This window comes from Trachurus japonicus, chromosome 16, assembly GCF_045865225.1.
Source record: "Trachurus japonicus isolate A0001 chromosome 16, Traja_1.0".
NCBI classification, from domain to species: Eukaryota; Metazoa; Chordata; class Actinopteri; order Carangiformes; family Carangidae; genus Trachurus; species Trachurus japonicus.
In genome coordinates this window covers 10,590,077-10,602,242 of record NC_140922.1, presented here as the reverse complement: position 1 = coordinate 10,602,242, position 12,166 = coordinate 10,590,077, and the positions used below count along the sequence as shown (strand labels likewise).

The 12,166-nt window shown below is 43.5% G+C and overlaps 1 protein-coding gene across 1 annotated transcript; it reads left to right on the top strand.

Moving 5' to 3' along the window:
* Positions 1-1,495: 1,495 nt before the first annotated feature.
* tuft1a (tuftelin 1a) lies at positions 1,496-11,709 on the top strand. The gene is made up of 12 exons (XM_085801263.1): positions 1,496-1,716; positions 7,109-7,195; positions 8,252-8,350; positions 8,464-8,550; positions 8,790-8,840; positions 8,989-9,075; positions 9,818-9,928; positions 10,022-10,245; positions 10,369-10,474; positions 10,583-10,666; positions 10,887-10,981; positions 11,093-11,709. The coding sequence occupies exons 1-12, from the start codon at positions 1,657-1,659 to the stop codon at positions 11,163-11,165; spliced, it is 1,164 nt and encodes a 387-aa protein (XP_085657389.1). The 5' UTR covers positions 1,496-1,656; the 3' UTR covers positions 11,166-11,709.
* Positions 11,710-12,166: the final 457 nt, after the last annotated feature.

Sequence of the window (12,166 nt, the reverse complement as noted above, 5' to 3'; positions counted from 1 at the left end):
GAGTGTGTATGGTGTCATGTCAACCCACAATTATGTTTCATTATAGATTAGTATGTGGGACACATGATGAGACACTGTGACGGGATTTAGGTGTGTTTATTAGTGTTCTGTGTTTGTGGGAGAGCTTCATTCCTGATGTTAAGTCACCCATCAAAGAAAAAACACCCACTGATATGAGGTGAGAACATCAAGGGTGAGGAAATTACGGAGATTACATTAAAACCACTGACACATGACTTTCATTCAGGTCTGATGGACAGAAGATGGCAACAGTCGCTCTCCCTGTGCCCGTGTTTGTTTCTGTGTGCATTTGTATTTTTCAGATTCACTTAGCATCATCCCTTGTGCGCGACTGTGAGCTGTTGTTTGCTCCAGATCAGCCATTAATGCCATTAAAGCTTTATCCAGTTAGAGGTCTGTGCCGGCCTGGATCAGCTGCTGCTGGTATCAGCCCGATGCCAGCAGAGGAACGCTCACTCTTCCACTTGTGCACTGACATGTTTGCTCCTTTTTGTGTCTGTGAACCCTGTGATCTCTGTGACCTCATACATCTACCTTCACTTTAATTAGATTTTTAAAAAAAAAGATTTTTCTATTATATAACTAAAATAGACTTGACTCAGTGAGCAAGTCCGCGTTTTTCTGCTTTATCAAAGTAAGGCCACTTTGTCCTTCTGTGGTAACTTGTTGGAACAGACTGAACTGCAATGTCTGAGCTGCATAAACCACAACACAATAATGCAAGTCTGACAAAGACAAAGAGTAGCTGTGTTTTCAAAATAATTTGGATAATTTATGGGAAAAGATCAACATGTGACTTCAGAAAATGTATTCAAAACAACATTGTAGCCTATGTATGATTTGTCATTTGGATGCAAAATCAGTAAATAGGCCTACACAATAAACATTTTTTATATCTATTTCACCTATCATGATAAAACCACAATGAATATAACTGATCACTATGACAACATCTTTAGAGAGCTTTAAATCACTGAATTCAATAGGCCACCTTGGTTTCTATTGCCTTGTAATCCTAGAAGACACTTCTTAACAGGCCCAGTCAGAGGTTTAACCTCCTCTATTCATAATTTATAAGTAAACTGAGCAGTGGACTCACTGGCCAACATTTAGCTGCAGTTAACCCTCCACAATCCAGATTCACTTGTTTTACATCCCATAGTGTTTTTTCTGGGGGTCAGTGTCCCTGCTGTGGGGGGCAGGTACACCTCCAGCAGCTCCGGACCCTCCCCTCTCAGCTATTCCCTGTTTCCCCCAGTTCCCTATTTGGCTGTTTCGGTCGCTGTGGGCGGGGTCGCTGTCTTTTTTTTGTGTGTGTGTGTGTGTGTGTGTGTGTGTGTGTGTGTGTGTGTGTGTGTGTGTGTCGTCCACTCCCATAAGTGACGTGATGAGAGGAGTGATCCCAGTGCGCTGAGAGGGGAGGGGCCCGCACAGACACTCAGTAATACACTACATACACCGGTCCGCCGACTCTGGAGACTGATAACAGCAGCAGCTACTGTGGACGGAGAGCAGCAGACAGACGCCACCGGGAAGTTTCAGCGGAGGAAACGTGACGTGTTCGGCTTTTATTATTTAATATTTATTTATTTATTTATTTCCCTGTGTGCGATTAGCCTATATTGATACCACAAGATGAACGGAGTGACGAGAAGTCTGTGCACATTTGAAGACATCAGACATCAAGACCATGCGGTAAGTTAGGCTACTCGATATTATTCACATTCATCATCATTTGTCAGATCTCTCTCACTTTTGTTTGTTTTAGTGATTGACAGCTGGTTTTCTGAGATGAACAACAGACGTTATGAATAATTTAATTAGCCAGAAGTTGTGAAGATATAAATCAGTTTTACCCTCTCTGGACCTGTTGGTCATTTTACAGTTAAACTCATCTTTACTTTCAGTGTGTTTTTAATTTCCATGAGTTCCCAGTTGACTATTGGATTCAAAGGCTTTGTATGATGTTGTGATTCTGTCACTCATCTTAAAGCTGAGTTTCTTCATTTGCTCTATAAGTGTTGTGTTTACTGTTAAGTCTCTGGCCTTATAATTAAAGTATTAACACCCCCACCACCCAAAGTCAAACACACACACACACACACACACACATAAAGACAACAGCTCAGAATTAGTCCTAATAACATCTGTGCCTGTCACAGGCGCCTTCTGCCCACATCATTTACAGGCTTACAGTTGCAGTTGTGACAGACAGTTACAGGCCACAGTGGCAGCTTTGCCTGTGCAGTATGTCCACCACCTGTGCATGTAAAGTTTGGTTGAGTGGGATTAAACAGCACTCCCTCTGCTTGGTTTAGAGAGTGTGCACTGTTGCTGGGCACTAGACATGAGAGATCAGCAGCCCATGTCATGTCGCGTACAGTAGGGTCTTCATCTGAGGCCGTCGTGGCTTAATCATTGACCTGCAAAAGCAAACTGTTAACCTGCTCCGTGGTTTATGAGGTTGCAGAACACGACACTTTCCCCTTATCAGCAGTCTCCTGCTGAGCTGAATACCTGCCAACGGGAAACCAATCCACTGAGCTCATATCAGTTAATGTTGTTTAATGAAGGTTTCTACACGTCTGCCATTATTATGTCAAACAGAATCTGAGCAGATTAGTTGTGCCAGTGGTCTGGACTTAAATATCACCGTATGTTGTATAATTACTGTATCAGAAAGGTCAGAGGTACAAAGGGCAGAGATCTAATAGACTGATTAATAGCGTGTAGCTCAGCAATGTATGCAACTCCATATTTGTTCAGTACACTTTAACTTGCGACTGATGGAGCATTTGCATCAGCCTCAAACAGAGCCCAAATTCATCTTTATCAAAGTCCTGCAGTCAAATAGTAACCCACCTACGCTATTTACATATCTGATAAGGTTATTCAGGCTGTCTAAATAAAGCAGACATGTATATGACTCTGCAGGTCTGAGAGGTTATTAAAAACAACGCCCCTTACCGTCTATCAGGCCTGTAAGGATACATGTGGAGGACAGAGTCTGATGGAGCAGAGAGAACTTCATTTGTTATTTTGTTGTGTTGAGTGTGATAAGTGCATTTACTGGTTATGACCCATCACTGCTCTGGAACTAAACGCTCCATTATCGCTGCAGTTATTGTGTAGCCAGAAATATTTTTGAAACTATGGTGTCACAGTTCCTCCTCCCTAAAAACCCAGTGAGGAGATTTTTCCCCCCAGTCAGCCACTTTTTAAATAATGCCATAGTCTTCTTCCCTCTAGACGTTTATAGTTTCCCAGCACTAAGGGACTCGGCACATTCCCTCTGTCTTTCCTCATCCTCAGTCACCATCTCAGTCAGGCGTGGGTGACATCACCGGCTGGGAGTCAGCCAGACATGACATACATATTTATCTATGTGGAGCAACGACAGGAGCAGACTGGAGCAGCACCTGGTTCAGACTCTAAAAAAACACTAAAAACACTAAAGACTTAATTACTGTCTGTAAAACTATCGTATAAGAATTACAAGTACAGCGCAGCTGGAGGCAGCTCTCCATGATTCACCTATTCATGTTCTCACATGATGCAGTAATACACGCAACACTTCACTTCACACCTCAGCTAAGCCTCGTCCCCTTAAAACTTACACAAACTCAGCTCCACCAAACTGTTGAGTGAGTGACTCAAGTCAGTCAGACGGTAATAATCCGTACATGCTAAAGGATTTAATCTCAAAAGAGAGCATCAATGGAGACGATTATCTTTATTCTTAGTTAATCTGCTAATTAGTTTATCAATCAACTGCTCACAGTTTCCCTGAGCCAAAAGTGATGTTTTTATTGCTTGTTTTGTCCACACAACAGTGCAAAAAGTGTAATTTAACCCAGTTTATAGTTGTATATGGCAAAGAAAACAGCAAATCCTCACATTTGAGAAACTGGAACCTACAAAGGTTTTGCATTGCTCCTTGAGACATAAAAACATTGGTTTAAAATAGTTGCCAACTTCCTTTTGACTGATTGATCCACTACTGATCCATTACTGTTGCTTTCTAAAACCTGCAAACATTGGGCACTGAACCTCAGTGGCCAAAATGTGTCCATACAGTTGATTAAGAGTAAGTGTCTGGCATTGAATGTAGCAGTAACACTCATGTTTCTTTAGGCTATTAAAATAATACTTCCTCATATAGACGACTCTGGAATTTTATCTGGACATAGTTCCTGTTGAGCTGCTTCTGTCTCAGGCAACTTGAAACACGGATGGATGCACAGGAGGTCATGGCATACTGAAAAGGCAGGATTTCTAGAAAAACATGTTACTCTTCCTTATTCCTTTCACAGGAAGACATAGAAAATTGATAGGGTGCTATTATCGAAACAATTGAAACAAAACCCTCAGCCCTATAGCGTCTGTGTCGTCGGCCCACGGCAGAAAAAAATCCATGTAGCAGGTATGGGAAAGCAAAGCAGTGCAGTGCAGGAGAGGAGAGGAGGGCCGGGGTGATTTAATGGATGGAGAGGGGCACACACACACACACACACACACACACACACACACACACGCTCACACACTCTCCTGAGGAATTTTTCGTGGTATGCAGGCTCTGCACTTGAAAGCAGAGGAGGATGTTTTACTATTTATGGCCGTGCTTCTACCTGAGATCTGAGAAATCAGGTTGACTTTTTTTTTTGTTCTTGTCCCAAATTCCGCATCTCTGGTTGTTTATCAGTCGGATTCCCAACCCTCAGATAATTTAACACAGATGATTTACAGACCTCCTGATGCCAGAGTCCAAAACAAAAGCGTCCTCATACCCTTTAAGCCTCTCAGCCGGGGCTGATCTTTTGTGGCCATTGTCGATGCACCTACCGGAGTGAACACAGTGTGTGTGTGTGCTTAGTTTCAGGTTTCTGCCTGGTTGTAAAGGTAGTGTGTGTTTTGAGTAACCGTGTGTACAAGTCTGTGTATGCGTGTGTGTGTGTGTTTTGGCTGCGCATGCATGCGTCAGCGTCCATGAGCACATCCAACTGGTCCTTTTGTGCTTGTTCCCAGCAAGTCTAGTATTACAGGTTGGCTTTTAAGGTGGTACAGGCACATTTTGTGTGTGTGTGTGTGTGTGTGTGAATCTAAAAGAGAAAACAGACAGGGGGACCAGCGTGTAAATGGTTGATGGCTGAGCAAGGATTAGCAGAGTCTTTGTTTGATTACGAAGGCCAAGAGAAGTTGTATAATGATGGATTCCTTCGCTAACAAACCTCCCACTGTTCCCCCTTTCTCTCCCCCCTCCTCTCTTTTCTTCCCCTAATCTCTGTGCCCTATTAGAGCTTTCAGGTGTCTGTAATCTGAGAGGAACGCATGTTGAACAAAAGGGGATTTTTTTATCTTTTGCTTTCATTTTTCTGACCTCTTTGCCATAGTTGGACCCCACCACCCACCCACTAATATTCAGCCATTTCCTGTGTATTTACTGTAACATTGTTCTTACTGCTCGGTCAGTGGTCACTTTCTTTTTTTTATCTCTCCTGTGTGTTTCAGTTCTGTTTGTTCCCTCTCTCCTCTCCTCTCTCCTCCATTACTGTACTTCCTGAGTAGATAACCAGCCGATCATATAGGGCCTTCTGTCTTCTATAGTGCACATAGTTTCTAGTTTATAACCTCTTTATCGTGCTGTTATGCAACAAATCCCCATTCATTTCCCCTGTCTGGCAAACATCAAAGCCGGGGCAGTCAGATACCAGCTTTCTTTTCTTCTTTTTTCTCAAAGCAAAAGTCCTGTATTCACTTTAAACTGCTACCGACACAACATTTTCACTTAGAACGGTCTAACCGCACTGTCCATTTCTAGCTGTTCTGGAGCTTTGCATCATTTCACATCTTTGAAGAGCTTTCATTTTTCACATACCTTTGAGCAGAAAGTTTTATAAAGCAGAATTTAAAACTCAAATCCCTAAACAGCTACTAGATAGACCTGAATCTAAACTGTGACAGACTAAACACAAGATGCATTTCAACATAAAGTATCAAGGGCTTTTGTGCTGCAGGTTATGTACCAAAAGAAAACAACCGTACAAAACGCTTAACAGGGACAAGCATATAATGATGATACACTTTCACTCCACAAACACATTTTGTGCCCTCTAAGTCAAATTCCTCACATTGCTCCTTTATCCTCCACCAGGCTGATAACTGATTAACAAATTAGGCCGATATAATTTATCACCAATTAATCTGATAATGTGTGCGTGAGTGTCTGTCCATCCACACTCTCCTGCAATCGTTTGCGTGTTTGCATTTGTTTATCATTCACAGTATTTAACCACAGGAGAACATTGCAGCCATTTCTTCTTTGCCTGCTTCATGTCTGAGAAATGACATTAGCTAAACACCAGGAGGACTCAGTGGATACATGAGAAAATAAACAGAACAATTTGTGTCGGCTGGAATGAGTTATATAATGCGTTTGACCTCCTCCCTCATATCCACATGCCTGTCCTTGCACACACACACTTAAAAGGGGTTTCCCTGCGCAGGGAGACACACACCCAGTCACATCCCGCTCAAGACTTTTCCTGTTAAAGAGACTAAAAGAAAAAGTTTGAAGGTTTGTGCGTTTCGTTTCTGCTCTTCGTTCTTCGCCGAGTGTTGCATCTGTGTATTGTTCTGTCTCAGACTTACCCCTCCCTATGATACTGTAAGCGCGCCAGATAGTTTATTGCTACTGTGAGGTTTTGTTGCCATGGAAATGTTCTGTCTTTCTTGACATTACATTTTCTGCCCACTTTCCCAGAAATCCAACCTCCGCTTCCAATTGGCTGCGAGCGTCTGGAGGGTTTCCGCCTAAGTCCCAGTGACGTCCATAGCACACAGTTTAAATCAAACAATCTGTCTCTGTGCAGCTGTGAAAAACTTTTGCTTTCTCTCTGACGCTCGTACCCCCTCTCTCTCACTCACTGGCTGCTGCCCCCCCCTCTCTCTCCCGAGTATGACTCAGTCTCTCCTCCTCTTTTTTTCCCCTCTCTCCTCCTCAAAATAGTCCCCAATCAGTCTCTCCATCACATAACGGTCTCTTTGTGGATTCTCCTCATCTTCTCCTTTCTTCGTTGCCCTTTTTCAGGACGGGTGCAGGCGACTGCGGCTCACACTGCATGACCAGAACCAGGCAGCACCACAGCACCGGGGCACCGAGCAGCACAGGGACAAGGTAAGAACCTGATAACTTAGGCTGCAACCAGGACTGTAACACCAGAGCAAAGAACAGACCTGGACATGAGAACAATAGGTGATAAAGGAGAGAGGTGTTATAAGGTTCAAAGACTTCTCATGTGTATTTTGAATGTATGAAAAATGTATGGTTCAAGATAACATGCTGTTATATTTAAATTGGTGGTTTTTTAAAAGAACATGTGGGGAATTAATTTGCAAAAAAAAAAAAAACATAGCAGTTTTCTTTCAAAGAGAAGGTGCTGTCATTCAAGCCATACTCGGATCTCAAAGTTAGGACAATTAAACTTGTCATGACAAACTGGCCCAGCCTTACTATACATTCATGCGTCAATCATCCCATAATCCTACTCACAGACTCCACAGAGACGCCAGCGCTGGTTAAACATGCCATAGCTGCCATCAGCTTTTCATTAGCGTGGTTCCCACAAACTCAGAACGTCTCAAGAAAACCATTGTTCTACCAAAACCAGTGCCAATGTTACGTAAAAAAAAAAAAAAAAGACCACCAGAGCTGCCGAGTTGCATAACATCTCCCCACCTTCTTCTGTGTGTCCCTCCTTCTCTCTCTCCCTCTCTGGTTATGGGTTTAACCCAGTCTGTTTACCACTCCCATGGAGCACCAGATGTTTATGGGTTAGTCTCCTCAGTGATTATGGCCAAAATGTTTTGGCCCCCTGATTATACATGCTCACTGTGAGTCACACGCAGGAATAATTTGCTGAGCACCCGACTGAAAGAGACGTTTTATACTGAAGGAATTCAATTTTGCAAGTTATTAGTTTAATTGCATCAGTCGTGTCAGACATTCCCAACAGATATTTCATAACTCTTGTGAAACGGATGTCCTCCTGGCATTTGCCATGACGCAATATTGATCACAAACAATGATCCTGCCCAAAATGTGGAAAGCGCGGCAACTTCACTAATGTTGACATTTGCTTAAGATGTTTGGAAATGTATCACACCCATCTACCCATGCTCACGCAACACATACCACATCACATTATTAACTCTCTCGTTATCCAATCTCCAGCCAATCGGACGAGCGTTTGCACTGGTGCAGCCATCCTACGACAGAACAGTCCAGACCGAACCGGTCAAATCTACAGGGGAGCAGGTCGAAGTTATCAAGGTGAGCGGGGCAGACCGGGTGTGAGGCTTTAAATAAATACATGATAAATGACCAGGTTTACTTTTTTATTGATGGCGCTGGTGTTGAACATGCATGTCTCTCCCCTGGTCCAGGTGTATCTAGAGGCTCGCAGACAAGAGCAGCAGAAACACGAGCAGAGCCTGAAGATGCTGTCGGACGAAGTCTCACAGATACAGGAGGTCAGTCTCTGGACAGAGTCCAACTCTGGCTGTGTCACAAACACACAGCAAAGCCAGTCTGTCAAGTCCTGGATTATATAAGAATTTGCATCATGTAAATTCTTTCTCTCCGTCTTTCTTTTCATCTTAGATTCTGCCTGCTGATAGGTTTCTGTTGACAATTTGGCAGAGCCTGACTTCCGAAAATAAATCCATGATAAAATCTCCATAACTGACCCTTGTGTCTGTGTTTCCCTCAGGTGAGGTACTGCCTGAAGACGCTGAGGGAACAGATGGCGGCCAAAAGCAAGGTACAGTACGTCTATTTTGAGTTGCTGTTTGGTGGTGGTTTTTACCATTGTTAACCCTACATCCCGTGCCCTCTGTGGCATTTCCTCCACCTCTCTCATCTCCGTGTTTCACTCTTTGGTTGCTCACTTCCTCCTTTTCTCTCTCCAGCCGCACATAAATGGATGGAAAGTTGGCGTTCCCTTCAGAAAGAACGGCTTCTCTGCCCCAAAGGGAGAAACTAAAACTGATGGACAGGTGAGCAACGTTGCATGTGAAACACGGTTGCATATAGGTTGCAATGTACAAACCCCAAATCTTGTGTTATCATGATCACGTTGGCCTTTAGACAATGTGTGTGTTTTGTCTGATTCCTGTAATTCAATCCCCTCCCAGAGGCTGAAGGAGGTGTAAAGTTTAACAATGATATGATCTAGGGGTAAAAGTGAGGGTTACTACAGTATGACAGCCAGAGAGTGCGTGATATGCTTATAGCACCCTGGGGTGTATGAAAATGTGCGAGAGGGCTGTTCCAGCACACACTGTTCCTCCGCCTGCATGTGTTATTGTGTTTGCTCCCTCCTCATTGTTCTCAGCATTCCACAGATGTTTCATCCTTTAATAGTTTTGCTGCCTTTGAGCCACGCACTTTTGGAAGCCACTGCTATTTACTTGTCAACAATGTTTTGTACGCGCTCACCAATCCTGACAGTACTGTGTTTATATTGATAGTCTTGAGGCCACTTATAGCATTTATCTGTGACTCACGGCACCCACGGCTTACTGACAAGAGTGTTGCAGAAATACGAGGGAAAACACGAGTCATAATCCATCTGCTGCAGTGACGCACAGTGACACACCTTCGTTTTCGTTAAGACAGCCAAACCCACTATGGCAGAAGGATAATAAATTTAAATCAACAACAACAACAACATCGTAAAAATCTATCTGTAGCCAATTATCTGTAATTTTGCTAAACATTTCATTCCTTCTCTATCAGGAAGCAGATGATGAAGCAGAGAGAGCCAAGCTGAGAGAAGTCAGCAAGCGCCTCTACGCACAGCTGCAGGAAGCTGAGAAGAAACACCAAGAGGAGAAAGAGAGGCTGCAGGTCAGATATACGCATCAGTACAATTCATAAAACGCCGCCTCTCGGCCTGCGTCAAAGCCTTTTTAAACAAACTAAATTCTCTGACTTCTACAGGCTGAAGGCGCCAAGCTGAGGGAGAATCTGCATGAGAGGGAGGAGAAGCTGAAGACCACGGAAGAAGCCGGCGAGAAGAAAGACCAGCGCATCGATGAGCTGCAGCGGCTGCTGGGAGGGATGGAGCAGGAGAGCGCCGGCCTGCGGGAGGCGATTCGCAGCCGCGAGGAGGAGCTCCGCGAGCTGCGCAAGATCAGAGAGGAGGGCCAGAAAGGGGACCAGAGGTCAGCTAACACACACACACACATAATACTGTACACACACACAGCTATGGTTATATAAAAAACTGGCAATCACACCACCATCTTTCTGTGCAGTATGGTAAATCTCTGTGTGGATTTCTGTAGGGCTGAGCAGCTGGAGAAGGAATTGGCTCTTCTCAAAGAAAAGATCCACCATCTGGATGACATGCTGAAAAGCCAACAGAGGAAAGTCAGACACATGATTGAACAGGTGAGACGCACATGTGTGAGACTCTATAGAGCAAACGTTTGATCTCCGTGTCCATATTTGTGCAGGATTTGTGCTCACTGTTTGACTGTGTGTTTTGCTCGTCTTCAGCTCCAGAACTCTCGCATGGTGATCCAGGAGCGAGACCGCGTGATCAAAGAGCTGGAGGAGAAAGTGGCTTTCTTGGAGGCAGAGGTGAGGACCGCTTATTATCTTGATTTTTATTCCATTTCAGTTGATTTCTGGAGTTGGGGATCAGGGTTAAGTGGACAGGAGAAAGGAAGTAGATCCGACACTTGACGGATATCGGCAGAGGAAGGAGACACAAACACTGTCTGCTCAGCGTCCAGATTAATTTTTTGCACTTTTGCACTGGTGTTACGCAAACTGACCCCGTTCACTCCACTGTGTGCAGAACCGAGAGATGCGTGACCAGATGGACTACTTCCTGGGTGGACAGAGGTCAAATTCCTACCTGTCAACAGAGCGTAACCCACAGATTGTCTACAGGTAACTTTGACTTTACCAGCAAACCTTTTAAAATACAAATACGTGTTCATGTCTTAATGCTCATGGGACAGTTTGCAAAACAACTTATCTTTCTCTCTCTTATCGCTGCAGCAAACCAATCAAGCCGTCCAACTTGTCTAACAAACCACTTCCTTTCATCAAAGTCATCGAGATCAAGTCATGAAGCGGCTGTGCAGAGGAAAGACACAGTTAACAAGTGAAGGGCTCAGAACCACCAAACCTTTTCAGACTGAAACCAAACAGCAGCTCCACTACCACCACCACCATGATCGTGTGAATGTTTGCGATGTCAGAGCTCAGCTTCCACCTCAACCAACCACAAACACTCCAGTCCTGAAGGAAACTCTGTGGAGTTTGGCAGCATAAACACACATACACAAACACACACACACACACTGTGGTTAATTGTCTGTGCATGTGTTGCGCTGAGTGAGTGTGTATTTTTCAGCTTTACTGTAGATGTATCAAGTGTGCTGATACACCCATATAATACAGCTTACAGTATGCAAATGTTTCCTCGCCCTGCCCTGTTTTCATCACAGTCTTGACCTTTGAGTTTATAGCGTCCACTTTGATGTATCAAAATACAGCTGTTTGCCAAAGGGCAGGGTGGCAGCCCTTTTTACTAACTGGGTTATGACATAAAGCCCATATATAGTAATGTAGCATCAACTAAGCTGTCGTGACAGATCAGTTTCTTGTAAAAACTATTAACCCGATGATCCTCATCCGTCACTCACACATGACTCTGTTCCTTTTACTATGTGAATGGTATGAAGGTTTTAATGTGTAAATACTGATTGTAGACTATAAGGTCAGCGCCCATGCTGTGCTGAGAAGAGCTGTTTGTAAATAACAATATGGCACTTATTGAAACTGAGGACACAGAGGGAAAAATGAAGATGTTGGGCAGCAATGCTGCTTTGTAGAAGTGTTGTCATTCTCAATGTTTATATGTTTGTTTCTATGTTTCTACTAAACATTTCAGTTCCACTTGTACTTGTACAGTCTCCCTGTTTTGTACATAATAATAATAATGAGTGTGATTTGATGTTCTAATTTCTGCCTAACAGCTTTCTCCTTTGTATTTATTTATATGAAATAAATGCCTCTAGACGAGATTGTTTGATCGAGGAGATTTTGTATGAAGTTTACTCTTATCTG